Source organism: Psittacula echo, assembly GCF_963264785.1.
Source record: "Psittacula echo genome assembly, chromosome: 4".
Lineage (NCBI taxonomy): Eukaryota > Metazoa > Chordata > Aves > Psittaciformes > Psittacidae > Psittacula > Psittacula echo.
Window position 1 is genome coordinate 75942847 of NC_137738.1, and position 26577 is coordinate 75969423.

Genomic DNA, 26577 nt, shown 5'->3' on the forward strand with positions numbered 1-26577 from the left:
CACAAACACTGGTCACACCCACTGATGACATACCACATACAATGTGACCACCACCTGGCTAGAAAATGAAGTCTTCATGAACGATCATAGCTCCACATTTAGAGGACTTTTAACTACCTTTCCACTGTATTTGCCAGAGCAACCTATGGCTCAGTACCTGACCAAACTATTAAAACTAAAAGGAGATGCTGTGCATCTGTTTATGTGGAAAACACACGGCTAGTAGAAATTTTTTTCAGGTATGCAACAGCTGGACCCTAACTGCACTGGCATTATCAGAAGTATTTCCAAGGACTTACACAAATCTCAGATTAGATCCTCTATGAGGAAGTTTTTACATTTACAAACCTATGATCTAAAATACTGTTTACCATGAAATAGATAGATAAAAACATGGTCTCAGACTCAAGTTCAATATAGTTACCTTGTCATCCAACACAGGCTGAATGGGGACAGTGAGCGCATCATTTACAACCACTCCAAGCTCATCAACGTAGAATACAAGTATACATGCCAAAGGAGCCCAGGAATTTTCTGCTGTTAAAGTGAATGTTTTTGCAGTCTTTGTGCCAAAAGCCATAATTTGTTCCTTAGATAACACCTTAAAGGGAAAAATTAAAACCGAAATCTGTTAATATTTCAATATGTAGTAAAGTCTGCAATTCCTTATACAAATAGCTGTTAAAAGAAGCAGCATATAGCTGTAATTTGTATTTGTTTTATTAAATTGTTGACCCAGTTCTGTGAGACTGGGTATGTAACAGGCTAGTAATGTAATACTTAAGTATTAGAAATAGATTTTTTTCTGTGCTTTAATTTCTGTATCACTATGGACAGGAACTACAACAATGAGGGCACAGCATGACATATGCTATGAGAACATAAAAATACAACAGTAATAGGACTGGGTCATCTATAATAGCACATGAATTTGGATCAGGAAGACATTGAAAGAAAATCTCCCAAACACCCACAATTAGCACACTTCGCACAAAGTGTGAACCAGGGCTCACTAACATGTTCCAGTTAAAAATCAGCATTCATCAGATTACAGCTAGTCCGAAGGTACCTCAAAACACCTGGAGTTCAGGCCCACAGCATCAACTTTTTTCACTTTAAATCTGTTCCTACTGGGCCATTCCACTTACTAATGAAGACAGAGCTATGAAGTCCCTGTCCTTGACTGCATGGACCTGATTCTTTTTAAGTTTTCTAGAGTGTTTCTATTTTAGAAAACACACTTGAATGCCCACATTTTATACTGTCTTATGGTTTTTCCTTATTCAGTTTACTATTAAGTCTCTGAAAGAAAAAGAACTGTAGTTATCATGATCATTATGGTAAAGACTGTGCACAAGACAGGCACGTGTTAAGGACAGGATGGGAGACCATGATGGTATATATAATAAACCCTTCAATACATATGCTGTAAAATGCAACACAGCAGCTGAGCCATTGAACAAGCCATTACTCAAGCTCTGTATTTTAAAATGCTTCCTAAGAAGTTCTGTTTTTAACAATGTCACCCTGCCAATGACCACGTCTTCTCAGAGGCAAGTCGTCTCCTCACCTTGTGCCTGCGAGTTCAGCCCTGACAGTCCTGAACTTGTGTACAACTTCTACGTCCATCTGTAGGACCTGCTGACAAGCCCCAGCTTAGGCTGCTCCTGAGATATCCCTGCCCCTTCTCACATCACTTCATCCCATTCCTGTGCTCTGCACAGCATTGCTCTCACAGTTGTGCCTTGTGTTACACATCTGCAAGCAGAGATAATGCAACAACCAGAGACATGCTTCTCCCAGAAAGCACCTCCTTATAGTGCCAGGGACCTTTCTGCTAGGTAGCAAAATGAAGGTCTTTTTCAAAAAGGTCCATTCCAATGGAAAGCAAGGTTTTGGGCCACCTCTTCCACAAAGCACAATAAAAAAATCTGAATCTCTCTAACATCCAATCACATCCCACTCACTGGAGTATTTGTCAAGTTGGTAAAAGTCATCTTGGATTGTCCCCATATGTAAAACCAGTAACTTACCAGATAATGGAACTCTCTCACTGGTTTGTTGCTTGAAATGCTCAGCTCAAAAGGTTTCCCAGCCTAGAAAAAGCATACAATTCACAGAGATGAGTATGGAAACACGATGAGTAACTTGAACAGGTTCTTAACTTGGCAAGTTTTGTCTCAGACTGTACCTTTATATCCTGGCTTTTTGTTTTAACCTGGAGGTAAGTCTGGCTGGGGGAGCTGAACACATCATAAACACCTATGTCGGTCCTACTGCTGAGGAACTCTGCCTGCAAGACAATGCAAAACAAATCTCTTTAACAAAACAGCAAAATCAATGTGATGTTCACATATATGGTACTGTTGACAAGAGTATGGTAGCTTTAACGGCAGTACAGGATCACTTTACTGCTACCTTTAGGAGAGACCTTTTGGGGTTTTTGCCTTGGTATCTTGGTGAAATTAGATCACATTTAGATGGGATCTGTCACTTTCTTTCCAGCTCTAATATGAATATGAAGTAAGGAAAGTAACACTAGGTGACACATCAGCTGTTGCAGAGGGCAGGAACAACATACCACTGATCACAGCCTGCTCAATTTGATGTGCCACAACTCCAAAGCAACATATTACAAAGCATTACCTGAACTCTCAGAGTTTTTGTATCAGGCAGGATTGGAAACTCAACATCAATCATTCCATTTTCTGGCACTGTGTAATTCAGCACATGGACTGTCAGATTTCTCTCCTCTGTTGCCTCGTTCTCAAGGTGTGAAAGTGAAGAGTGGTGAAAAAGCAGGTCTGACTGTTGTGCAGTGATTATGACAAGATTCTGCCTCTCTTCAGCTGTCAGCTGGTTGCTATCAGAACGTGTCACCTTTAGCTAAAAAACAAAGAAAATATCCATCAAACAGGGTAAAACTAAAATGCAAACACATAACATATAACAACGTATTTGCACTCATAGCATATCAAAAAGCCAAGGGCATCCTCAGATTTATCACACATCAGTAACTTTATTTTTAATCCCTTGCGAACACTGCAGGTAGGCAAGTCAGCCAAGAACAAAATTATTCGTAACTCCAGGGAATAAAAAAAAGGCAGAAGCAAAGCAGATGAAACTGAGTTCACTCTATTATCCATCAATCAATTGATTAACTTGCATCAAGTTTTATCCCCATATTCAAGCCCTATCAACTCCAGATTCTCATCCATGGTAAATCCATTCTCTTTCTGCATTACACAGTCCAAAATTTCAACTTCTACAATTAAAAGCACCTAACTAATGTTTCCCTTTTTTAGTAAAAAGGTCTGTCATTTCATCACCCCTCCTCCTCTGCCATTATTTTCCTATCCTTTCTCTGTACTGCATATGCGGATCTCCACTTACTAGTGGAGATAATAACGATCAACAGTTATTCCTTCACATTCCTCTGGGAGCATAACTGATACTTTTTTCCCTGACAGCTGCAAGCATTGCTAAATGCCTCAGCTACCACTCACTCGGATCATCTTTGGAAGAAGAAGAAGCAGGTCAGAGCTGGAGTCAAGCTAGGATGCTAGCAAAGAAAATGAAAAGGGCGAAAACCCAAAACCCAAATGATCAGGCTAGCACACAGCTATAGCATGAGTCAATCTACTACGAAAGTGTATATGCAGCCTATTTTATTGACATTTAGGTCTTGTTTCCATATAGTAAAGGCTCAAGAATCGTAAAGTCGATTCTCCTTTTCAAGTGAAAGGCAGTAATGCAATACGCAACCTCTGCTAAATGTAGGAATACTGAATGCAGACTATGGACAGCATGAAGAACATGAAACTTCTGTGAGAGGACTGCAGCTGATATGAGAAAGGACAGAAGACAGAAAAGACATTTTCACTTGAAAGCAATGTGGTTTGATAAATTTTACTGAAATCTGTAGCAGCTGCTTAATTATATATATACCCTTTATAGAGTATATATTTGTGTATGCGTGTATATACACACAAAAATACAAATATAATTAAGAGGGTCTGGACTCAATAACTACTCTATTGTTCTAAAGCACAGTCACATAATGGAAAACAGATCAGTTAGAAAGTGAAAAGATTTCTCCATCAGTATGCTGACAAATACACTCAAATACATCCTGCAAACACTACAGCATTCCCTGCCTCCTTATCCTTTTCTAAAGCAACCGCCTCCAAGTTTAGTATTTGCCAATATGTGTAACAAAAAAGAGGTAATTTTAAAACAAATCTGTAAATTATGCTTAAAAGTCCAAGGAAACTTTGTCATCTAAGAGAAAATAAAGCAGTCACATTTGCTTATGCACAGATCATAATAAAACAGAAGAACTTACAGTAGCTATGAAGTTCAGAGAAGGCTTTATAACTCTAGAGTAGTCCACAAATTCAATAAAATAGTCACTTTGCTTTGGAAATATGATGGAACTTGAATTTTGCGAGATGCCTGTTGATTAATGGTATGTGTTTAGACAACATGCTTTTAACATACATATTCCTTTAGCAGCAATACTGGTTACTGTCCCTGATTTTTAAATAACTCTCTCACATTTTTAACCATTTCCACTCTTATTGTTCTTCGTCCTTCCAGCTAAGGATTAGTACAAATGTAACATACATATTGGTATTGTCATCACAAGGCCAAATAAGCCATACCACATAGTGCTTTATTCCACACAGACTATGTTAGAATGACAAAAGGAAGGAACTTACGAATCCCAGATCAGCCAACTTCACCTTGCTGGGGTTTCTACAGAAATTGTGTAACGAAACCTAATTTCTGGGACAGCCAAAAATTTTTACAAACTATTTTTTTTCTAATATGCAATGTGCAGTGGACTACAAACTCACAAAAAGGCTCAGTCTGCAAATAAGCCAGTCTAGAATAGGGTAGACAGTGAACAAAATGGGGCCAGAGAATTTTTTCTACTCATGTGGTTTAGAAACAAAAAAGGTTAAGTTTATGATTAAACTTAAGTGTTTACGACTCAGGCCAATACTAGCAATTCTTTATGCCAGCTTTTCTCACCAAAAGGGATCAGACATTGACTTTAAGGACCCATTTGAGCGTATTTCTTGGTTATTTAATAAATGATTTAGTGTAGAACTGTATTCAACGGAGGTAACAGCTGGTTAAACTATTTAATATCTAGGCAAGCAACAGCTGAGATAATAAATTTTTTCAGATAGTGTATTTGCATGTAGATGGTTCATATACTGCCATCAGCACATGACACTTATCTAGCGCTCCAAGCCTTCCACATAGCGGTAAGCTCTTCCAGCACCTACTCTTTGGATTTCTCTCAGAAGACATCACACAGACACATACCTGTGAGTGACTCAGTGACCACTGCAATAATTTCTATTGGGTCTGTGTAATCAGTGTCACCTTGATGCCACGACCGATCAGTGTTCAAGCTTTGCAGCATAAGCTTGTTACAGGTTACATTCACAGATCCATTTATCTGCAACATAGAGGGAAAAAAAATTTGTTGATCCAGCAAACCTAAGGACACCTTTCCACCTACAACAGCTTATTTCTGGTTAAGTCCTGTAGCTCTTCCAAATACAATTTCCGGAGTGTTAACACCGGAAACTTAAGAACACTGACCTTTTGTTTTCAGAAAGCATTTTTATTAAATCCAGTAGGAGTTCATTAGTTTTTAGAGTCAACAGTGCTTTATGTTAGTTTTGGTTGTGGGGTTTTTTATCTAATACCTAGAATTACCCACTTCTACGTGGCGAGAACAGTGTCAAAATATACAGTAAACAGTATCAAAAATACAATTAACAGGCCCCTGCCTGAAGAGAGGGGTTTATCCTATACAGCATCTCTGAGCTCAGTTTCCATAGGCAAAGTGCTGCTGAAGACCCTGAAGTCAGCCAACAGAAAACAACAAGCACACCATTTAGCAGAAATTGAACCTGTTCTAAATATAGTCCATAGCTCAAAAATAAAATGCCTGATTTTGCAAAACAATGCCATGAATTCACCACTTTTAAGTCTTCACATCCAAACTGCATGCCTTTCTAAATCTCATGCTCCAGGTTACAAATAGTACCGTACCTCCAACGTAATAACTAGGCAATTAGTATGTAAAACGCTTTGGTCTCTACCACGCTAGAGCTCCACCTAGACAACTGAGGTGGTCTCCTCTGGCCTTGTAACACAGGACTGAGCATGCAGGGTCACGAAGGGTCACGAAGCATTCCTGGGCACAGGTCCTCTGTTACCTATGCTGCTACAGTGTCTCCTGGAAAGTTTTTCTACCCGAGCCAACTAGCACTCTCCAAAATAATCTTCAGGCACAGTTCAAGGAACCACAGTGGCCAAGTATCATTCTCAACAAGCAGTCTGAATGTAGAAACTTTATTCTGGAAATTAAAGAGAGTTTAACACTCTCGATGCAAGTCACTCTGTAGACCATGCCAGTTGAATTCAGCACTCAAGGATGGTCCCAGGCATATTAAACCTACAAAACAAGACACAGACTTAAAGTCTACAAAGCTGCAAACTGCTAGTAGAACACTCACCTCCATTGTTGTTGTTATATTTCTCTTGTTTGTCCAGTAAGACACAGAAAGGCAAGTGACTGTTACAGTTCCCTTTACTGGCTTTCCATACATATACCTGAAAGACATCAGTCAAAAAATACTTCAACTCCTGGGCTTGGTCTTCTGCAGAGCTTTCAAGGCAAAAGACTCTACTACAATATTTTTCCATGGCCTCAAACACAGCTAGAACATATCTGTAATCTGAAACATGGAGTTTCCAATACTCAGATCGGTTTATTGACACTAAAGTCAGAAACCCAAAACCTGAAGACACACGGTGCTGCTCTTTCCTTCGCACAAGCTGTATATACCTATTATTATGGGCTGTACAATGTAGGAAAGCTAATTACATCAAGCTAAGCTGGAAGCAAGTTATTGAATAGAACACCAATGCGGCATCATAACTAACATGCAGTAGAGTTAAAATGGGATGTGGGAAGTGCAAGTGTTTTGCTTCTCAAATGCTGCTAACACAAAAGATACAATATATTTGTACTCAAATTATTTACTAATCACAGTCCAAAGAAATCATGGCATTGTTACATGGCAAACATAATTTGCAGGTGTGACAAACCTGAAAACTGTACCATATTCACTTCTTATAATGCCATTAACAACCTGCAGGCAGTGAGCAGTAATACTTTTTTTTTATAAATTTTTCCAAGTTGTACATAACAGAAACCATGACATTATCATATTCAGACAGATAAGGAGGAGGATGGACCAAAAAATCATTAAATCATTCTAGTCCATCAATAGCCATAAGGACAAAAAAAAAAAAAAAAAAGCCTCAAATTATACATTTTAAGCAAAGATTCAAGAAATTTTCTGAGGAAGGTAACTAAAAATGCCTTGGCCATAGCGTAGGAATACATTTACCAGTACAAAAAACCTAACTAGAAGTCTGAAAATCTAACATTGTTATAACAAAATCCAGAAACTGAAAATAGAATCATAGAATAGTTAAGGTTGGAAAGGACCTTAAGATCATCTGGTTCCAACCCCCCTGCCATGGGCAGGGACACCTCACACTAAACCATGCCACCCAAGGCTCTCTCCAGCCTGGCCTTCAACACTGCCAAGGATGGAGCACTCACAACCTCCCTGGGCAACCCATTCCAGTGCCTCACCACCCTCACAGTAAAGTTCTTCCTTACATCCAATCTAAACTTCCCTGTTTAAGTTTTAATCCATTACCCCTTGTCCTGTCACTACAGTCCCTGATGAATAGTCCATCCCCAGCATCCTTGTAGGCCCCCTTCAGATACTGGAAGGCTGCTATGAGGTCTCCACGCAGCCTTCTCTTCTCCAGGATGAACAGCCCCAACTTCCTCAGCCTCTCTTCATACGGGAGGTGCTCCAGTTCCCTGATCATCCTCGTGGCCCTCCTCTGGACTTGTTCCAACAGTTCCATGTCCTTTTTCTGTTGAGGACACCAGAACTGCACACAATACTCCAAGTGAGGTCTCACAAGAGCAGAGTAGAGGGGCAGGATCACCTCCTTCGACCTGCTGGTCACCCTCCTTTTGGTGGGCAGCTAATTTTTAATAGAAGGCACTTTTTTTAACATTCTAAATATAAGTTTTCATTTGACACTTAGAGACCCACGATAATTTTCCTAAGAGTGAGAGTGACAAATAGTATTAATAATATACTTACTTTGCAGTGACAACACCAGTTACGTATTCCTCTCTCAAAGAATAATATAATGGTGTTGTTATTATAACATCAAATTTTGGTAAAACTAAAAAAATAAAATAGAAAATACAGAAAGCATTAAATTCATACAAGAAATAATAATTTTTTTTTTAACTAATACTGGTGGAACATGTAATATGATAAAGCTTATTACAATTTCCTAAGGAATATAAGGCAAGATATATTTTTAACCCAACCTGTGCATGCCCCAGATTAAGACTTTTTGTTGAAAAAAACAACAAAAATCGTAAGAGCAGCCTGCACACAAGCTTGTAAGATTCAAATAGAAAACTTTTAACTTATTCAACCTTTACAGAATCATCAGCAAGCTTCATAACCAGACACTACATAGATACTTTGCCTGCATGATCCTGGAAAACAGAATCATAGAATCAACTAGGCTGGTGAAGACCTTTAAGATCATCAAGTCCAACCGTTACCCCAGGATTGCCAAGCCCACCTCTAAACCATGTCACTAAGGGCAAAATGATCTCCCCTCAAGATCTCTCCTTATAGCTGCCCTTCATGATCTCCACTCACAGCTACCCCTCATCTGACCCCCACAGTGGCCCACACTGTATAGCTGTTACCCCTACCCCCCATGGCCATCCCTCACACCCCATGGCTGCCCCTGCTCTCCCCTCAAGACTGCCCCTCAACCCTTATGGTGACCCTTCACATCCCACAGCCACCCTTGCTCTCCCCTCTTGATCTTCCTTTATGTCTGCCCCTCCTCTTCCACCATGATCTTCCCTAATGACTGTGCCTCCTTTCCCCTCACAATCTTCCCTCATGGCCATCCTTTGTTTCCTCTCACAATCTTCCCTTATGGCTGCCCCTTCTTTCCCCTCACGATCTTTCCTCATGGCTGCCCTTCCTCTCTCCTCACAGTAGTCCCTTATCCCTCATGGCCACACCCCTACTTTCCCCTCATGATCTCCCATCATGGCCGGCCCTCCTTTCTCCTCACAATCTCCTCTCAAAGCTATCCCTTCTTTCCCCTCACAATCTTCCCTCGTGGCCGCCCCTCCTCTTCCCTCACCATCTCCCCTCATGGCCGCCCCTTCTTCCCCACCATGATCTCCCCTCATGGCCGCCCTTCCTCTCCCCTCATGATCTCCCGTCATGGCCGGCCCTCCTTTCTCCTCACAATCTCCTCTCAAAGCCATCCCTTCTTTCCCCTCATGATCTTCCCTCATGGCCGCCCCTCCTCCTTCCTCACGATCTCCCCTCATGGCTGCCCCTTCTTCCCCACCATGATCTCTCCTCATGGCCGCCCTTCCTCTCCACTCATGATCTCCCCTCATGGCCGCCCCTCCTCCTCCCTCACGATCTCCCCTCATGGCTGCCCCTTCTTCCCCACCATGATCTCTCCTCATGGCCGCCCTTCCTCTCCACTCATGATCTCCCACATGGCCGGCTCTCCTTTCCCCTCACAATCTCCCCTCAAAGCCATACCTTCTCTCCCCTCATGATCTTCCGTCATGGCTGCCCCTCCTCTTCCCTCACAATCTCCCCTGATGGCTGCCCCTTCTTCCCCACCATGATCTCCTCTCATGGCTGACCCCTCTTTCCCATCATGATCTCCCCTCATGGCCGCCCTTCCTCTTCCCTCACTATCTTCCCTCAATGCCACCCCTCCTCTTCCCACCATGATCTCTTCTCGTGGCTGCCCCTCCTTTTCCCTCATGATCTCACCTCATGGCTGCCCCTTCTTTCCTCTCACACTCTCCCCTCATGGCCACTCCTTCTTTCCCCTCACACTCTCCCCTCATGGCCACTCCTTCTTTCCCCTCACACTCTCCCCTCATGGCCACTCCTTCTTTCCCCTCACACTCTCCCCTCATGGCCACTCCTTCTTTCCCCTCACAATCTCCCCTCATGGCCACCCTTTCTTTCCCCCCTCATGATCTTCCCTCATGGCTACCCTCATAGCAGCTACAGAAAGTCCTAGAGGGCCCTGCATAACAAAATCATTTAACATCAGGCCCAGGTGGGAAATAAAACAAGTACAAGGCAGTTTGGATTGCATTCAGACTCCTCTAAAAACAGAGTTTCAGTTCAGTAACAGCACAGTAACCCTCTCCAGTAAAAACTATAATTGCAAAAGATAGATAGATAGATAGATAGATAAAAATATACATTTATTTTCTCAGGGACAATAACTTCATCTCATAGAGTTGAGTCTTATAAAGACTGCATGGCATCCAGACACTACAGCAGCAAGTCATTAAGAATACTACGGATAAACAGGGCATCTGATAAGATGGTATTTTTCCCAGGACACAGAGTCAGTCTCAGAGAAGCAACAGATTTTGAAATTAAACCTTCTAGGGTTCATGCTAGCCAAGGGATGCTACTTCAATGGAGAATCAACTACCAATTTTAGTTACCGCTAAATGCCCTTAATACTTACCATATTCCATCACTTTAAAACTTTGATAATGAACTTGACCCTATTGAAAAGAAATCATACGAGAAAATAATTGTGGTTAGATCGGCACTGGCATCTAGACCATTCTAGGCCAAATCCCACCCATATTTAAGTTAAATTACAATTTCTGATATGATGCGATTTTTATCATGGCTCAACCAATATCAACTCCCATTATGAAGCTGCTGCAGGAACCAGTAGAATGTATTTGCACCACAGAAGCACACACAAGCTCACATGTAGCACATTATAAGTACATATAATGAAGAGCTTGTAGAGCGTCTTATCTGCAGACATCTACGCATGTCTGATTTCTCTATAAAAATCCCCAAATATCCAAGCTAGCTAGCATAAAGTTCCCTAGCATCAGTCATCATGATGAACCATGACCAACTTACCAGCAGTACCTTTACTAGCTCATGTAAAATCAACTCAAGTATCTCTACAAAAGTGAAGCTTTTGCCTATATAGAGGAGAAGATGATTTAAAAACATGTATAATCACAAGGCTCTTCATTTACTCAAAAGGTTGTATCACCTCATCTCGGGTTTTGTTAGTTAAAAATCAATGGAAGATATAAACAACTATACAATATATTTTTACTTGTGCTCTCTTCTATTTCCTTATTTTTCTGATTTTTTCACTTACTTCCTGATTTTCCTCAGGAAGGTATCTAAAAGCATATTCTGGCATGTCTTTGAGATGTGGTACTTGAGGCAGTATATATGGCACATAGCTGGTAAATTAATTTTAAAGGGTTTTTTCCACTCTCTGAACATTAAGAACTCAGCAGCTATTTTTGCTCTTCAGTACAATGTCAGTTGACAAAATAGTCATGGTAGACAGCCACATAAATTTTGCTTTTTACTGTCTTACTCAATTGTTCTTCCTTGCTACAATGCAAGTAATTCAACTTGTGCCAGAGGAGGTTTAAATCAGGTATTAGGAAAAGATTCTTCACCAAAAGGTTACCATACACTGGAACAGGCTGCCAAGGGAAGTGGTTGAAGTTAAAAGATGTGTAGATGTGATGCCTAAGGACACAGTTCAGTGGTGGACTTGTCACTGCTGGGTTAATGGTTGGACTCAATGATCTTAAAGGTCTTGTTCAACCTAAACGGTTCTATGAGTCTATGCTTCTATGATTCTGACCAAGCATGTAGGTCATTTGTCAGCAGATGTATAACCCTTGCTCAATGACTTCTTTACAGCATCATAGCAAAAGCTGCCATCAGCAGTGAAATGATATGAGGTGATTTACCAACATGCCTAGAACTGGAGCTCTGCATCTCAGCAGGGATCGACACAGCAATTACACTGGAGCAATGGTTTTCCAGAGGAAAATCTGAGCTCAGCTGGGCTGAAAGAATGGGCTGAGAAACCAAAGGAGTCTCCACTTTCCAAAGAACAGGAAGGGAGAGGCTCCTTTGAAAGCCTTGTTTACCTCTTCACTTAAGAGTCTTCTGAGAAATAAGGGAAAAATCAAGAAAGACAACAGTCTGTCACTAAGAGGCAGTTATTTTGAAACATTAATATTGAGCTTCTGCTCAATTGCATATGAGGTCATGTTCATGTGTAGCTCAGAAGTCTGATTACTTTGATTATTCCTCAGAACAGTGACATCACTACAAGTTATCAAATGTGCTGGAGTATGTTAGTGAACATGGTTTGAAATGTGGGGCAAAAGAGACTTAACATGGATAACCAACTGCAGGTATCAGCAAGATTATGTCAGACGGGAATGAGTGTTTGTGGCAATAAAGGATAAACTAAGAAGTCCTGCATGAAAAACCCTCGAACCAGGATCCAATATGGAAACAATTATAACTGATGTCTCTTATCTGATCAATGACTTTGCAAATTGGGTATCTCAAAGCCCCTTATACTGCTATATTTACACTTTTCCTACAAAAGACTTCTATTAAACTAAAAATTAGATTGCTACCAACTTTATTATTGTCACTAATCACCAGTATAATTGTCATATTTATATTCCTACATTTAAAAATATATAAGCAGAATCTGTGATTTCCACATCATCTGTGCAGATCATAACCCTTACAACACAAAATGCTACTGCACTGACAGGTGGTCTACAATCAGATTACTATCAGGTAATCTTCAGAACAGGTATCTTAAGAAAATAACCTATAGTGAATTTATCTCATGTCTGGCTCTCTCTACACCTTTTATTTCCAATGTTAAGCATATATATGTCACCCTTGACATTAAGCAAACTATGAACAGAACATTACTCCAGCTGGCAGGATGAAAAAACAACTCCCAGGAAAATTAAATTTTGTTTCACATTACCTCAAAAGTAAAAATAATCATCATCATCATCATAAAAATAATCATCATCATCATCATCTAGGAGAACTGTAAGCAGTAGAAAACAGAGATTAAAATGAGACTAGCACTCTTAGCTGCACCTTCTCTAAAATGACAGCTTTCTTTTAGAAAGCAAGCCATGCCTCACAGTGCAGGAAAAAGAACAGACCCTATTAGGTCATCTTGATAATCTGAACATCAAGCCAGACTTCCCACTGACACACACTTTCCAGCCAAACTGGTTTGGAACAGGAGAAGTAACAGCCCTTCAACTGCTCCATATCACTTTAGTTCCCCAGGGCAAGGCTGCCTTTCTGGCAAATATTGTTCAAATATTTTGGAGTGGAAGGTGTTGAACCTTATTGAAGTGATGGCTTTTCAGAAAAGCAAAAAAGTAATCTGAGTGTAAACTGGATGTCAGTGCTGTAGCATTTTGTGTTCTAAGCATTATGATTGCACAGTTATATATACAAAACAAGAGAGATTTTCTTTAAGGTAAGAAAACAACAGCATGCTTATTCCATGTTTCCAGAAGTGTTTTATTCTTTTGTCGTCATGCCTTCTCCTGCTTCTAAACACACTCACCCTTCCAGACTATTAGCATTTTGCTCCAAATCAGCATTTCTCAAAATGTAAATCATCTATACATGATCTTTTGAGGTCCCTTCCAACCCTTGGGATTCTGTGATTCTGTGCCCATTGCCCCAGAGTATTAGAATCACTGACTCATTGATGATCATCAAGAAAACAGGGCCAAAAAGAGCTCCATACAAATATTCTGAGATTAAAAGGATGATAGAGCTTTCTGCAGTTGGGCTTTAGATGCTGTGGATCCTGACATCTAAGAATCACTGAAAATTACTGTCCAGATTTTGCTTTGCTGTGACAAACCAGTCTTGTTTGAAGTCATCTGGGTCTAATCCAAGTAGTGAGATCACAGGAATTGTTCCCCATAATTATTTCTTCTTCTTTGGCAATCAAAAGTCCCGGAAATGAATCTGGTCTAGGTCCATTTTCTTATTTGGTTCTGACATTTACACGTGTCACAAGTTACAGCATCAGGAAAGACACTGGGTGTAGTCTCAGGGCTTTGCCCTGAAGCAGCACAGCGCTGGCACCGGCTGTATTCCCTTGGCTACACCGCCATCTCACGGCCCATGTCAAAAACACTCCTTCACTTCTGCTTTGCAGCTAAATAGAATAGATTTTTATCTAGACAGAATTAATAGAAGCATTTCACAGTCATTTTCATGCTTTATTTTTACATGCAGGAAATAAACCCTGACTTATGCATGAATTCCTAAACTTATGTTCAAATCCACTAGTGCAGTCTCCAAAAACTAAGCAGAGTCCCGCCAATGTCACCAGCATTCAGTATTATTAGATCCTAATTAAGTATCAGTGCTCATTTGCAAACTACTGAATACACAGCCAATTCCAAAGGTTTCCTACAGTAAAACCTCATTTTGAAGGAAGGTGACTCTCATTTTAAGTAATGATACATATAATTCAAGCTCAGTGGATCAAATATGAAATCCGTAGCTGTCGTAGCAGTAAAACATCACAGAATTCAACGGGGATACACTGTAACATACATGAAACCTCAAAAGTTAAAAAATTCAAATGTAAAGTATATAATCAATCCCAGTTGACTTTCAAAGCTGCTTTATAGCTGAAGCTTAAAAAAAATGTAATACTCTTCAGAAATATTTTAGAAAGCCCTTGTTGCACCTGAAACATTACTACTCTTCAATATTTGACCATAAATTTCCAAATAAAACCTTCCGTAAATTAGATTACAAAATGCCTTATAACTAGAAACAACTTCTGGTTGGAGATGACTACTACCAAAACTCAGCAACTAAAAGCCTTTCAGCAACAGGCTCCAGGAAATATAAGACATCCAACTAAAATAAAAGGTGGAGACTTGGGAACCAGACTGTAATTACTCTGTCTTGAGTTTTCCTGGAACAGCTGTACTAACACCTGAACTCTTATTAAAGAGTACTACAGGATGTTTAACATCAGCAGCAAGCAGCCAGAACCTGATTTGAAACAGGATTCAGAGGGAGTACTTCCAGGAATCCAAACTCAGTAACTTGGGAACTGATCTGTAACCACTAGAAGTGAAATATTATTTACTGACTTAACAGCACTCTTTAAAGACGAGAGGGAAACCTGACATAGAAAGGCTGGACAGCTGACTAACTAGAAAGCTCACGTCATGGCACCAGGATGGCTAAGTCATGCAGAGATCAGCCTGGGTTTGCCATCTGAATAGGTTCCTAAAGCCCGGCGTAGATCCATAAACTGCACTGGATGCTGTGTAGACCCAGGGCTAGCAGTACTAATTAAGTATAGGCAAGCATATCTATTAAAAATGCCAGACATATACTAATCATTCCAAGTTCTCAGTGACCTCTGTCATCAGGAAAAGATTTGTGAATCTACTGAACTTGATATACGACACATAAAAAGCTGTACCTCCCTTGTATAGCAGATCAACTGTAGAACTGCAAGGAATATATCTAAGCAACAGTTGGGAATACCCACTTGGAGTGATCCAGGTCACTCAGTAGCCTTCACTGAACACCAACTAAATCTCTGCCACAGCACCTACATAGAGACATCCACGTCTTAAAGTGAATCCCATCCCATATGACCTTGTATTTTACAGCATAAGCTCACTTCTAAGCAAGATAACCAAAAAAAGCTTCCCATCAGAAAATTTCTTTTCCTTTATTCCAAAAGGATTCATGCAGGTTTCGTTAATCCAATAGTATGACGTGCTACCAGAAAAATAATGGTGTGAGACACCCACTTAGACAGACCTAGTGTAATATGTGAATATGGCAATAGTTATTTAATATACTCTGCATATGATAGCTCCATCCAATGTAAAATGCTGTGTAGGCACATGCTACAGAAATAGTGCATATTGCCTTGTCATTATATTCAACACAGAATTTGAAAATTAAAGCAGAGCAGGTGGAGGAGAATCTGAAAGTAAACAACATAAGTTTCTATGTGGGGGGCTTCGGGTTGCTGTTTTATTCGCACATGACAAGCATTGTAAGAATAGCCAGGTTTTCCTGGGCCTCAAAACCTACAACTTTTTCTTTGTTTCCACCTTGCAGTGTCTCCTGAAACTATGGTGAACAGAGAAAGATGTCATAGAATCATAGAATGGTTTGGGTTGGAAGGGACTTCATCCAGTTCCAACTCCCTGGCCACTGGCAGGGACACCTTCCACTAGACCAGGTTGCTCGAAGCCCCATCCAACCCGGCCCTGAACACTGCCAGGGATTGGGCAGACATAACTTCTCTGTGCAACCTGTGCCAGTGCCTCACCATCCTCACAAGAAAGCATTTTCATGCAGGATTGTCTGCATATCCAAGAATGATGAGAGTTGTCTATGCTCCTGGTTACTCTTCATGCCACTGAAGCATTTAGAGCTCTACTAACAACCCGAAACAGTCTATGCTAAAACCCTAAGTTTTAAAAATTTAGTCGTAGGAAAAATGAGATGAAAATATAATAAAGACAACCAAGTAAAGGTTGTACCCCAGTAGGTCGAACATGAAGGCCAATGTCCAGCATTTGGCAGCAGTCAAGGTTCAACGTCTAGAGAACTGCACTAGCCAGGGTAGCCAGCAGTGGCACTGTGTCAGCTCAAGCCTCAGGGCTTTCTAGTCAACAGTTCTTAGTGGAGTGACTTCCATGAATTTGTCCAGACATTTCTTGATCCCACGTGAGTTTTCAGTATTCACAACACCCAACAGTACTGTGCTCTACAGTTAGTTATGCTGTTTTAATTATTTTGAAATTGCTCTTTATCTCCTTTATGTGGCACCTACCAGCTATGTACTTGAAGAGATGGTGAAAAAATGCTCTCTATTTACTTTCTCCTTATTACTCGTGACTTGAGAGACATTCCCTGTCATGTTTTCAAGGCTCATTAACCTTCTGTAGTAGTACTAAATGGCTAAAATTTAGAATATCATCAACTACAGCCTACTAAGATTTCACTTTCCTGTTTTCCCACACCTATTTCATTAGCGCAGATGAGTCTATAAGGCATTTCTCTTTCAATTTTATAATTACTATTTTTTTGGTTTTCTTTTTTGTTTTGTTTCAGGAGAAAGTGGCACTCATATTAAGAACCTGAAAACAGCGACTGCAGTGTCCTCCTGATTTCAGGATTACTCAAGGCTTCACAGAAAGCCCAAGCAAAATTTCAAAAACACTTTTTCGCCTGGCAAGTGAGCTGTTGAAGGAGTCCACTACTGACACCAGACTTTATTCCCATGTCTGAGCCCACCTCCTGAAAAGCACCTGTGCAGCTGTGAATGGGGCTGTGCTGTGAACCAGAACAGTCAACTAGGTTAGGCAAAGAAAAACAGAGCTGCTTTTCAATTTGGGTCATTTCCCCAGCATGCTTTAAAGCTCAGCCTTGCTACAGCTGCCTCAGCATGACTGAGAAGCTATTGAACAGCAGCAAGGGTGGGAAGGAGCAGCCGAGCAGAGGGACAAGGGCAGGAACAATTTAAAACATGTTTCCCATCAAAGACAAAAGTAACAATTCCACACCCATATGAGAACCTGTTCAAAAATCCAGTCCTGACACTCACTTGAGCACCACCCTCACCTACCTCAGCCTATAGAAATCTATCAAGCATATAACTGGTACCAGTAAACATTACTCCCACAGTAATACATGATCACATGAGTTCTCTACTTTCTACCCCATCATCTCCCTCAGAGAACATTAAGCAGTCCTGTTTGTACTTGCTAAATGTGTGAATGGCCACTGCAAGCCAAGTCAGAAATGCGGTTCCCAAATTACAGGCAGTTAACACAAGCTGAATAAACCTGACACAGAGTTTTGAACAGCTATTTTTGCAACATATTCCACGGTGTATGAGGAGTGTGAAGGTTAAAGGATTGTACTGATAGAACTATTATCAAGGGCAATGTGCAAACTAGATCATACCAGTTTTGTTATGCAATAGTTCTGCTTTACTATTTATCCTTTTCATTCTGCATAGTCATTTTTAGCTCAGTAACTCCTCAGTCATTCTGAATTGCTGAAACACCCCTAAAACTAGGCAGAGATTTGTAAATAGCCTTTGATTCCACATCCCTTGAGACAGTGACTGGCTGCACCGCAGGGCACAATAAATTTCTGTATATTTGCTTATAAAATAAACATAAGGACATTTCACTTAAAAAAAAAAAAACAAAAAAAACCTCCACAATATCTTTCTTTTATATTAAAACTCCTCACTTTTTAAATAACATTTGTATTTTAGAATCAAAACACAGACTTTAGGATAAAATACGCATGGGGTTTTTATATCTTTCCTTACAAAACCATACGCTACTGAAAATCTTGTGAGGTTTGCATAGTATCTTGGGTTTGTCATGAGAGAAGGATCACCTCATCTCACGGTCCCTGTTCATTTCTGGGTTTGCTTCACCAAAGCAAACACAGCTTTATTCACAGGCACCATAAGAAATGAAATCTGTAATTTGGCAATGTTATACTCACGTTCACTTCCGCCTCTATGGACCAGTCTCCTAGTGGAGGGTTCATTGATAACTGAAATTTTTTGGAAACTACACCCAAATCACCTTCCTCCATCAACCACTGCTGAATCAATTTCTTCCGGGGGTCCTAGAAGAAAGGTCAGGCTGCATGTTAAACATGAGTAGTCTTGCTAGCAAGACTTAGGTAGCAATACATCTGAACTTTATTTGTAACATAAAGTTGAAACATATGACGAATTCCAATGTATAACTAGATTTCTGTGGGTACTTACGCGGATATATATATTCAGAGATGCTTTATAAGGTCTGAGATCAGGAAAGACGGTGACAATCCGAAACATCACTTCTTGTCCTGGTTTATAAATAGATTTATCGGTCTGGATGAATACAGAGATGCTCTTTGACATGTACATCAAGCTGGTACGGTTAGAGAAGATGCGCCGACCATCAGCATGGCCTTCCACCAGTAATTCATAATTCCCAGAAGGACTGTTCAAAGGCAGCTATAAAGAAAATGATGACTCTCTATTAAGTATCCAAAATATGCTTGAAGATACTATAATTCCAAAAGCATTTGAAATAAAGATCTGAGATATTCCTGAACTTGTCAGGAGTACATTTCATCCTCTCTTTTTTCTTTTCATAGTTCGTTAGAAATTTTATGGGGTTTATTTTGGGGGCTAATATTTTTCTGACTTCATCACTTTTTCGTAATGAATTTTCCAAAAATGAAAGAGCAGGACATAGAGAAAACCTTGCACTTCTTTTCATAAGCTTTAGCTTCATGTCCTATGTGGTAAAAAAATAAAAGTCAGACTGAAGATCTCATGAAGTGAGGTTTTTCTGGTTTTCAATGGAAAACTCATTCATTTTGTCTCATTTCAGTTTAATAATTATGTAATTACAGCACATATTTCTATTCATCTAGAAAGTAACAAAATTATTCTTCCCAAAATATTAAGGAACACAGGAAGAGACATTTTGTATGGTTAGCTTATTTAGGACAGACACTGAAGGCTCCTTCAGTGCTGGCAGTAAACACCGACAGCTATCACTGGAAGGAAATTTAGACCACGTAAGATCAGAATGAGCATGCAAAGGTCTCTCTCTGTGTCTCTCCAGTGGACCGAAAATTCTACAGCTCATAATTCAGATGCATCAGTTCATTTCTTAAAGTTAGGTGGGAGGAATCCCAGCCACAGGGGTCGAAAGTCTTGAAGCAGAGCTGCTGCAGCACAAGGGAATTTCAGCTTCAGCAGAGACTGAATGACCTCAGGGACACCTAAGCCCAGATGCCGGCTTCTGTACTACCATCTGCTTAGGAGTATCTCTTTGAAGAAGGAAAAGGGTTTTAACACAACACATAGCTCATTTCAGCAAGCAATTCTGCTAAAAAGCTTAAGCATCACATGCTTCTGTTTGCAGTTACAACAGTAAATCTGGAGTAAAACCTCTGAAGTCAAGACAACTAAAACAGACAGGCTTGCATTTTTCAGCATAACATATGGAAATGAAAAACTCCTCTTGCACTGGTAATGAAAATTACAGCTGTTAACTCACCAGGCACAGCACTTCAAAAGTATCCTGTCAAGGTCTATAATGAAAGGCTGCTGCGCTGTCAAAACTCATTTTAAGAGCACACAGTGAGGTAACGGAAATTCCCAAACAGGGAAAAATGTCACATGCTGATAAATGAGGTAGATGTAAAAGTCTGTATCGAATACGTTTCTGTGTGTTTACCTATAAAGAAGAATCAACTACATTTCATCCCTCTCTGTTGACTTTCTGTTTTTAAAAACAAGACAGGAAAGAAACCATCAGACAGAAGGAAAATAAACAGGCCCTTTTTCACCCATGAGCAGGCATACAATGATACAGAAAGAAGAGATTCCCCATTTAAAATCTGGACTTATATAACTAAATTTTAGGTGCAAAGCTCCCCACTGAAATAGATTCTGCATTCTCTTCAACAGGATTTTGTATACACATTGCCAAGAACATATGATTCACATATTTCAACATTCCCCAGCTTCCATGCCAAGTATTCTGGAATATATTAAATAGGAAGAACAGCCTTAGTTACTGCATCTGTCAAACACTACCTCAAAATTAATTCATTTATTAATATTACCATTTATTAAAGATGGTGTATTCCCTAAAAAGCAGACAGGACTCCCTACAAGAAGTCCAGCAACCATTGTAAACATTCAAAATCAAAATGGGGGGAAAATAAACTTGTTTTGTCTCATCACAGCAATGAATTGTATATTTGCACCATTATTTTAACATACTTGCAAAAGCCTGTCTTTGATATCTTCTTTAGAAGCCTGTAAATGCTATGTAGAAACCTCATGCATTCTGCTGTATCTATTTCCTATCGTAAATAATGATCAGTAGCATGGGGTTGCTTCCTTGATTTTTATACTTTTTATATTTCAAAAGGTATTTCCTTACTGCAGCATAGTGACAAAACTGTGTGTTGTAGGTTTCTTGATGTAAAAGCTAGGGGCAATGAAGTTTGCATTGCCACAGTAGTATATTAGGCCAGCTGAGGTGCAAAGTAACCCTTTTGGGTCACACATCTATGCTAACAGAAACTGCACTAATACAACACTTCCATAACATCACTGTTACAATCATGGTAAAGAACTATTTACTCCAGCCCCACCTACTATTTCTCTAAAGGGCTGTTTCTCAACCCAAATATGAACAAGACATCTTTTAAACAGCAGGTAGTAGGAACATGCTGTGAAAATATTTTATCTTAGTCAGTACATCCCCCAAGTGAATGTTATTACTATCCCCATTTTGGCACTCCTAATGCAAGAGAGAAAGAGGTCACCTCATGTATGTCTCCTGACCACACCAGCCACCATCACAAGTACCTCAGACAAGGGAGCTACTGTCACTCTGGAAAAGATGACAGCTGAAACCAAAAACTGAAACCCACCTTCTGTTACCAGCCAACTACACTTTGGTCAAAACATAAGTCTACCATGACTACAGAAATGAAAAAAAAATCTTACTATTAAAAAATGAGTCAGCTTTCATCACATCAGATAGTGGCGAGAAAAGGATGAATTCACCTCACCTAGTCTTAGGTGCTTGAACACTTTAAAGACCTGGTAAGATTATATTAAAGAACTTGTTAATTTAATCTTTTTTTTTATCTGAATTTTCTATGTTTTCTAATTTACAGTTCACACAGATGCATTTCAACCTAGTTGTCATCATAATGGTGAGCTGCTCATTGTCATTGATTAACCATCTATCCATCCAACATTTCCATATTATTTTATCAGATATAGTTTATTTGAGATCAGAATTTAAACCCACTGGATTTAAGGATACTTAGGGTTACAGGTGTTTAAGAAAATACTTTAGTAAAATTTTTTTCCTAACAGAAATACAAAATTCTTTAGATCGTGTTGTCAAAATGAACATCCCGGATTACAAATTCAGGATTCATACTGATATTCATATTTGACATATTTAACTCATATTCAATATTTGACTTTTTTGTTGGCTAGTTAGCTTACTATGTATTCCCACTGAATGTGCATTTCTAAATCCTGAAGAAGATTGTGCATAAACATATTTCTTTTTTAATATTTCTTAGTCATTGCTCTGCACAATTCTTTCAGCTCTAATTAGCCCTTATGGTGTGTCTGAAATAGAGATGTAGGTACCAGCCAGTCAAAAAGAAAAAACAAAGCAAAGTTCTGTGTTCAAGTTCTATGATAGCATGTGCTGAAGCTGGAAGTCACCTCCAAAATCCTCTAATTACTTATAAGAAGCTGCAAAGCACTTGATCTGAAAACTCCTTGGTTTACTAGTCAGTAAATACACTCATGTGAGAATGTGAAAATAGCTAGGATCACACACAAAATACATCATCTTATCAACACCAACTGATGAAAAGTTAGAGTCAACATTTTCTGAGGAAAGAGGAAAGAAATACTTACTACTGGAAGAACCAGAGTCCCAAAGGAATCTGAACAAAAAAGAAGAAAGACCACATTGTCAGAAGCCTTATAAAAACTTGCCAAACCATCAACATTAACAGGTTAATTAGAAGAGCAGTGGTCCTCCCCCATTCCTATGTGCCTGTAAAACCCATTGGACAATCAAATTCCCTTGATGCAGCTGATTAATGCCCAGACAGCATTTGGCAGCAAACTTAAAAATACACAGCCTGAAGCAACTGCTGCATTAGTCACTATTAGCACACTGTGTTTATACTTCATTCAGCATCTCATTCACCACATTTATTCCTCCCAAGTCCTGTTAAGGCTACAGTCAGCCACCATTAGGTTACGGGATAAGCAGCTCATCTCCACAGATATATAAAGGAGCGTGAAGGAAGGATGGCAGGTGAGGGTCCCCAAAACACCCAGCCCCATTCCAGGGGAGTACTCAGACTGTCACACATCCATCACCGCAGGCCCAGAAGCACACCAGCAGGGGGGAATCCCAGTACCCCAGTCAGACACATAATCCCACCACCACCAGGCTATTAGATTCAGCAACAATCTAAAAATCACTACCATCTCAAATCCCCTAAGAACCACCCAGAACAGCCCAGAAAAACTGAAATGCAGTGCTCCACTTAAATAACGGTCTGAGGGTACCAATGGTGTCCCTGCCAGGAACTACCTGAACAAGAACAGTATGGTTTGGTACTGCTGTCCTTGGGAACAACTCCCCTCTTAAATACCACTGGCCTACAATCAAAGCATCCACCTGCCTCTGCAAAGAAGTTGATTTTGCAACTCCTTCACATGTGAGAGAAACCCAAGATATTTTGTATTAATCTCCTCTGCAGTTTAGTAGGCGACTACTTTTTGCAGTCATTTTTATCAAGATTAACAACTTTTATTGAATGAATAAAAGAGAGAAATACTTTAAACCCCATGTTATAAAAGAAAAGCAAAATGGCAAAAAAAAAAAATAATCCTGGCCATTCCCTCTAGCAGTATCCTCTTACCTGGTGGTTTCACTGCTATGAAACAAAGTCAGCATTGTGGCAGCATGTCTATGTTCAACCATTACCTCTACAACAACCTAAAGCTGCTTCTCCATTGGGCACCAATCCTCAGCCCCAACAACCACTCCAACCCTTCCTCCCTTACACGGTTGATGGAACATGCAAAGAGCTGCAAAAGTATGAAATCCAATCTACAGCAACGTTACTTCTCTGTCTGGTGGGGGCTGATGTTCAGGTTATCCACTTGAACATTTTTGTTCTACATTCACATAGACTGAAACACCTTTACCATCTATTCAGTCCTTTATTCCTCATGAATTATTGTTTTCCATTGATTCTGCAGGATCAGATAAAGGCTGAAATTTTCAAAACCATGCACAGGATTTACCACCTTTAAGCAAAGGAGCACTCAGAATTAACCATCCTCATTTCATTACATCACCATATGAATATGTTACCAATATATTAATGTATGTGGGTTAACAGGACATAGTATTTTAACTATTTTAGATAATGGGTCTGCAGATATTTATAGAATCCAAATAAATGTGCTGTTAAGATCCTGGATATCATTACATCATGGAGCCACTAGTGCCACAGCTTTTATTTAATTATGTAAAGTGGAGTAGCATAGAGTAAAGTAGTATAGAATAGAGAAACGTAGAGTAGCATAGCATAGAGAAGCATAGCACAGAGTAGAACAGAACAGAATAGACTATTTCAGTTGGAAGGGACCTACAGTGACCATCTAGTCCAACTTCAGAGCTGACTGGAAGTTAAAGCATGTAACAAAGGGCACTGCCCAAATGCCTCTTCAAGACTGACAGCCTTGGGGCATTGACCACCTCTCTAAGAAGCCTGTTTCAGTGTTTGACTGCCCTCTTGGTAAAGAAGAGCTTCCTAATATTCAGTCTGAAACTCCCCTGCTGCAGCTTTGAATCATTCCCATGCATCCTATCACTGAGGGAGAACAGATTAGCACCTCCCTCTCCACTTCCCCTCCTCAGAAGCTGTAGAGAGCTGAGGTCATGCCTCAGCCTCCTTTTCTCCAAACCAGATAAACCCAAAGTCCTCAGCTGCTCCTCACAGGACATCCCCTCCAGACCTGTCACCAGCTTTGTTGCCCTCCTCTGGATACACTGGGGGGTACCTCCACATCCTTCTTAAATTGTGCAGCCCAGAACTGCACACAGTACTCAAGGTGAGGCTGCACCAAGGTAAACGCATCAGGACAACCACTCTCTTGATCATCTGGCTATACTGTGTTTGATGCACCCCAGGATGTGGTTATCCCTCTTGGCTGCCAGGGCACACTGCTGATTCAAATTGACCCATGTCTTCTTTTGCTATTTGCATTAAGTCACAGCTTTTTATATCTCCTAAAGAGCAATGGGTGTATACCTATCTTATACCTACCTATACCTACTCATTTGTTTCATGGAGTAAGAAAAAAAGTATATATTTAATTTACGTCCTTCTTGATTCTGGACATAAAACCATTTCAAGATGAAGCAATCACTGACCTTTGAAGTCCAATAAATATTAATTTTAAAAGTCAAAGATTTCTTTCCTCTGACAGTGACAAACAGAAGTCTCTATGGACTGAACATGGGTTGTCCTGGCCACCGCCAGAGCACTAACTTAAAAATCCCATCCAGCACGTACCATCTATTCAAATTATAACCTGGGTTAAACCAAATGACTCACATCCGACAAACGAAGTCTGTGGGTAGCACACTCCAGTACTTCATTCTGGTATTCAAAAGCCTAATGGGGATGGGTGGCATCAGCCCTAAGCAACACAGTTCTTTCCACAACATGTTTATGCTACCATTAAAACCACAGGTTTTTTCCTATCATCCGTCTCTCTACTCAAGAAGCAGTCCATGCAGTCACTGGCTGAGCAACACCACAAACCTTTCAGGTTTTCCGAACAGGAGTCTGAGGCAAAACGCACACTTTTCTCAGTAGGCAGCAGAGAGGGCACCCTGCTCCACTGCATACTGGGAAGGAGACCCGCATTCAGCCAAGCTTGCTTAGCACACAGGGTTAACAGGACAACTTCCAGCTACAGGAGAGGAATTACATAGTCCTGCCTACAAATCAGGTGCTGGGCAATGTAAATCCCTCTAGACTCACTGATGTATTTATTCCCATCTACCCAAACAACTCCATGCCCAAACAACTGCACTAAAAGAGACATCATTTTAGCTAAAGGAAAACTTACATCTTCCTAACTCAGGACAGACAGAATTACTGTTAATTAGGAAGTTGGTTTTTTTTTTGTAAGAGATTATGATGTTTTACTGGTAAAAGAGGCTGGATGTAGTTCAACTATCACCAACAGTGATGACACAAAACTATTTCCTGAAATTTCTCTCAATTGTATAATAAAAGCCTAACCCTTCTCTGGTTCCCATCCCTCTGCAAAATAAGGCTGTGCTGAAACTGGATTCTGTATGACCACAAGCCATGAGACTGAGTCACCAGGAAAAAAAACTTCATCATTGCTGAAAGAAACAGGAACTTAGTTTTATTTATCTCACGTCTAAGCAGATATGGACATGGTAAGTATTGCTACAATAGCCTGAATCTATCCAACATAGCTAACTGGAGCAATAGCTATAGCAGTGACTTCAGTACACTGGGAAACACAAATCTGATATTCATACCATAGCCCGCATCACAGGGCTTCTATTTCCATCTTTACCTACACCAAGGCAAACATGCTAGTATACACACAGTGCAAGGGCAGAGCACCTAGCCCTCGCACTGGGGAGGGGAGGACTACCACACATTGCTCTATGCAGCATTTAACGGCTTCCAAAGCAACCTTTCACTTAACATGGCAAATACTTGGCAGTTTTCTCACCAGGGCAGTGCCTGCTTGCCTCCACCTATTTTGAGATCAACTAGCATGCAAATGACAGAAACGTTAAGGTGGTAATCCTGGGTTTCTTCCATGTTCCCAAGCCCGGGAGATGTAACATCATGTCTGAGCCAGATACAGCCC

At 40.2% G+C, this 26577-nt stretch overlaps 1 protein-coding gene across 1 annotated transcript in view; it reads right to left on the bottom strand.

Annotated features, from left to right (window-relative positions):
* CD109 (CD109 molecule) overlaps positions 1-26577 on the bottom strand; it is a gene marked incomplete at both ends in the record, with an annotated part of 77126 nt that overhangs the window by 38141 nt on the left and 12408 nt on the right. The window contains 12 exons of the mRNA XM_080615988.1: positions 425-601; positions 2034-2096; positions 2192-2293; positions 2647-2886; positions 4346-4455; positions 5338-5473; positions 6543-6639; positions 8223-8307; positions 10678-10717; positions 18579-18704; positions 18850-19080; positions 22543-22571. Of these exons, the coding sequence (XP_080472114.1) occupies positions 425-601; positions 2034-2096; positions 2192-2293; positions 2647-2886; positions 4346-4455; positions 5338-5473; positions 6543-6639; positions 8223-8307; positions 10678-10717; positions 18579-18704; positions 18850-19080; positions 22543-22571 (1436 nt within the window). The remainder of the gene's footprint in view (positions 1-424; positions 602-2033; positions 2097-2191; positions 2294-2646; positions 2887-4345; positions 4456-5337; positions 5474-6542; positions 6640-8222; positions 8308-10677; positions 10718-18578; positions 18705-18849; positions 19081-22542; positions 22572-26577) is intronic.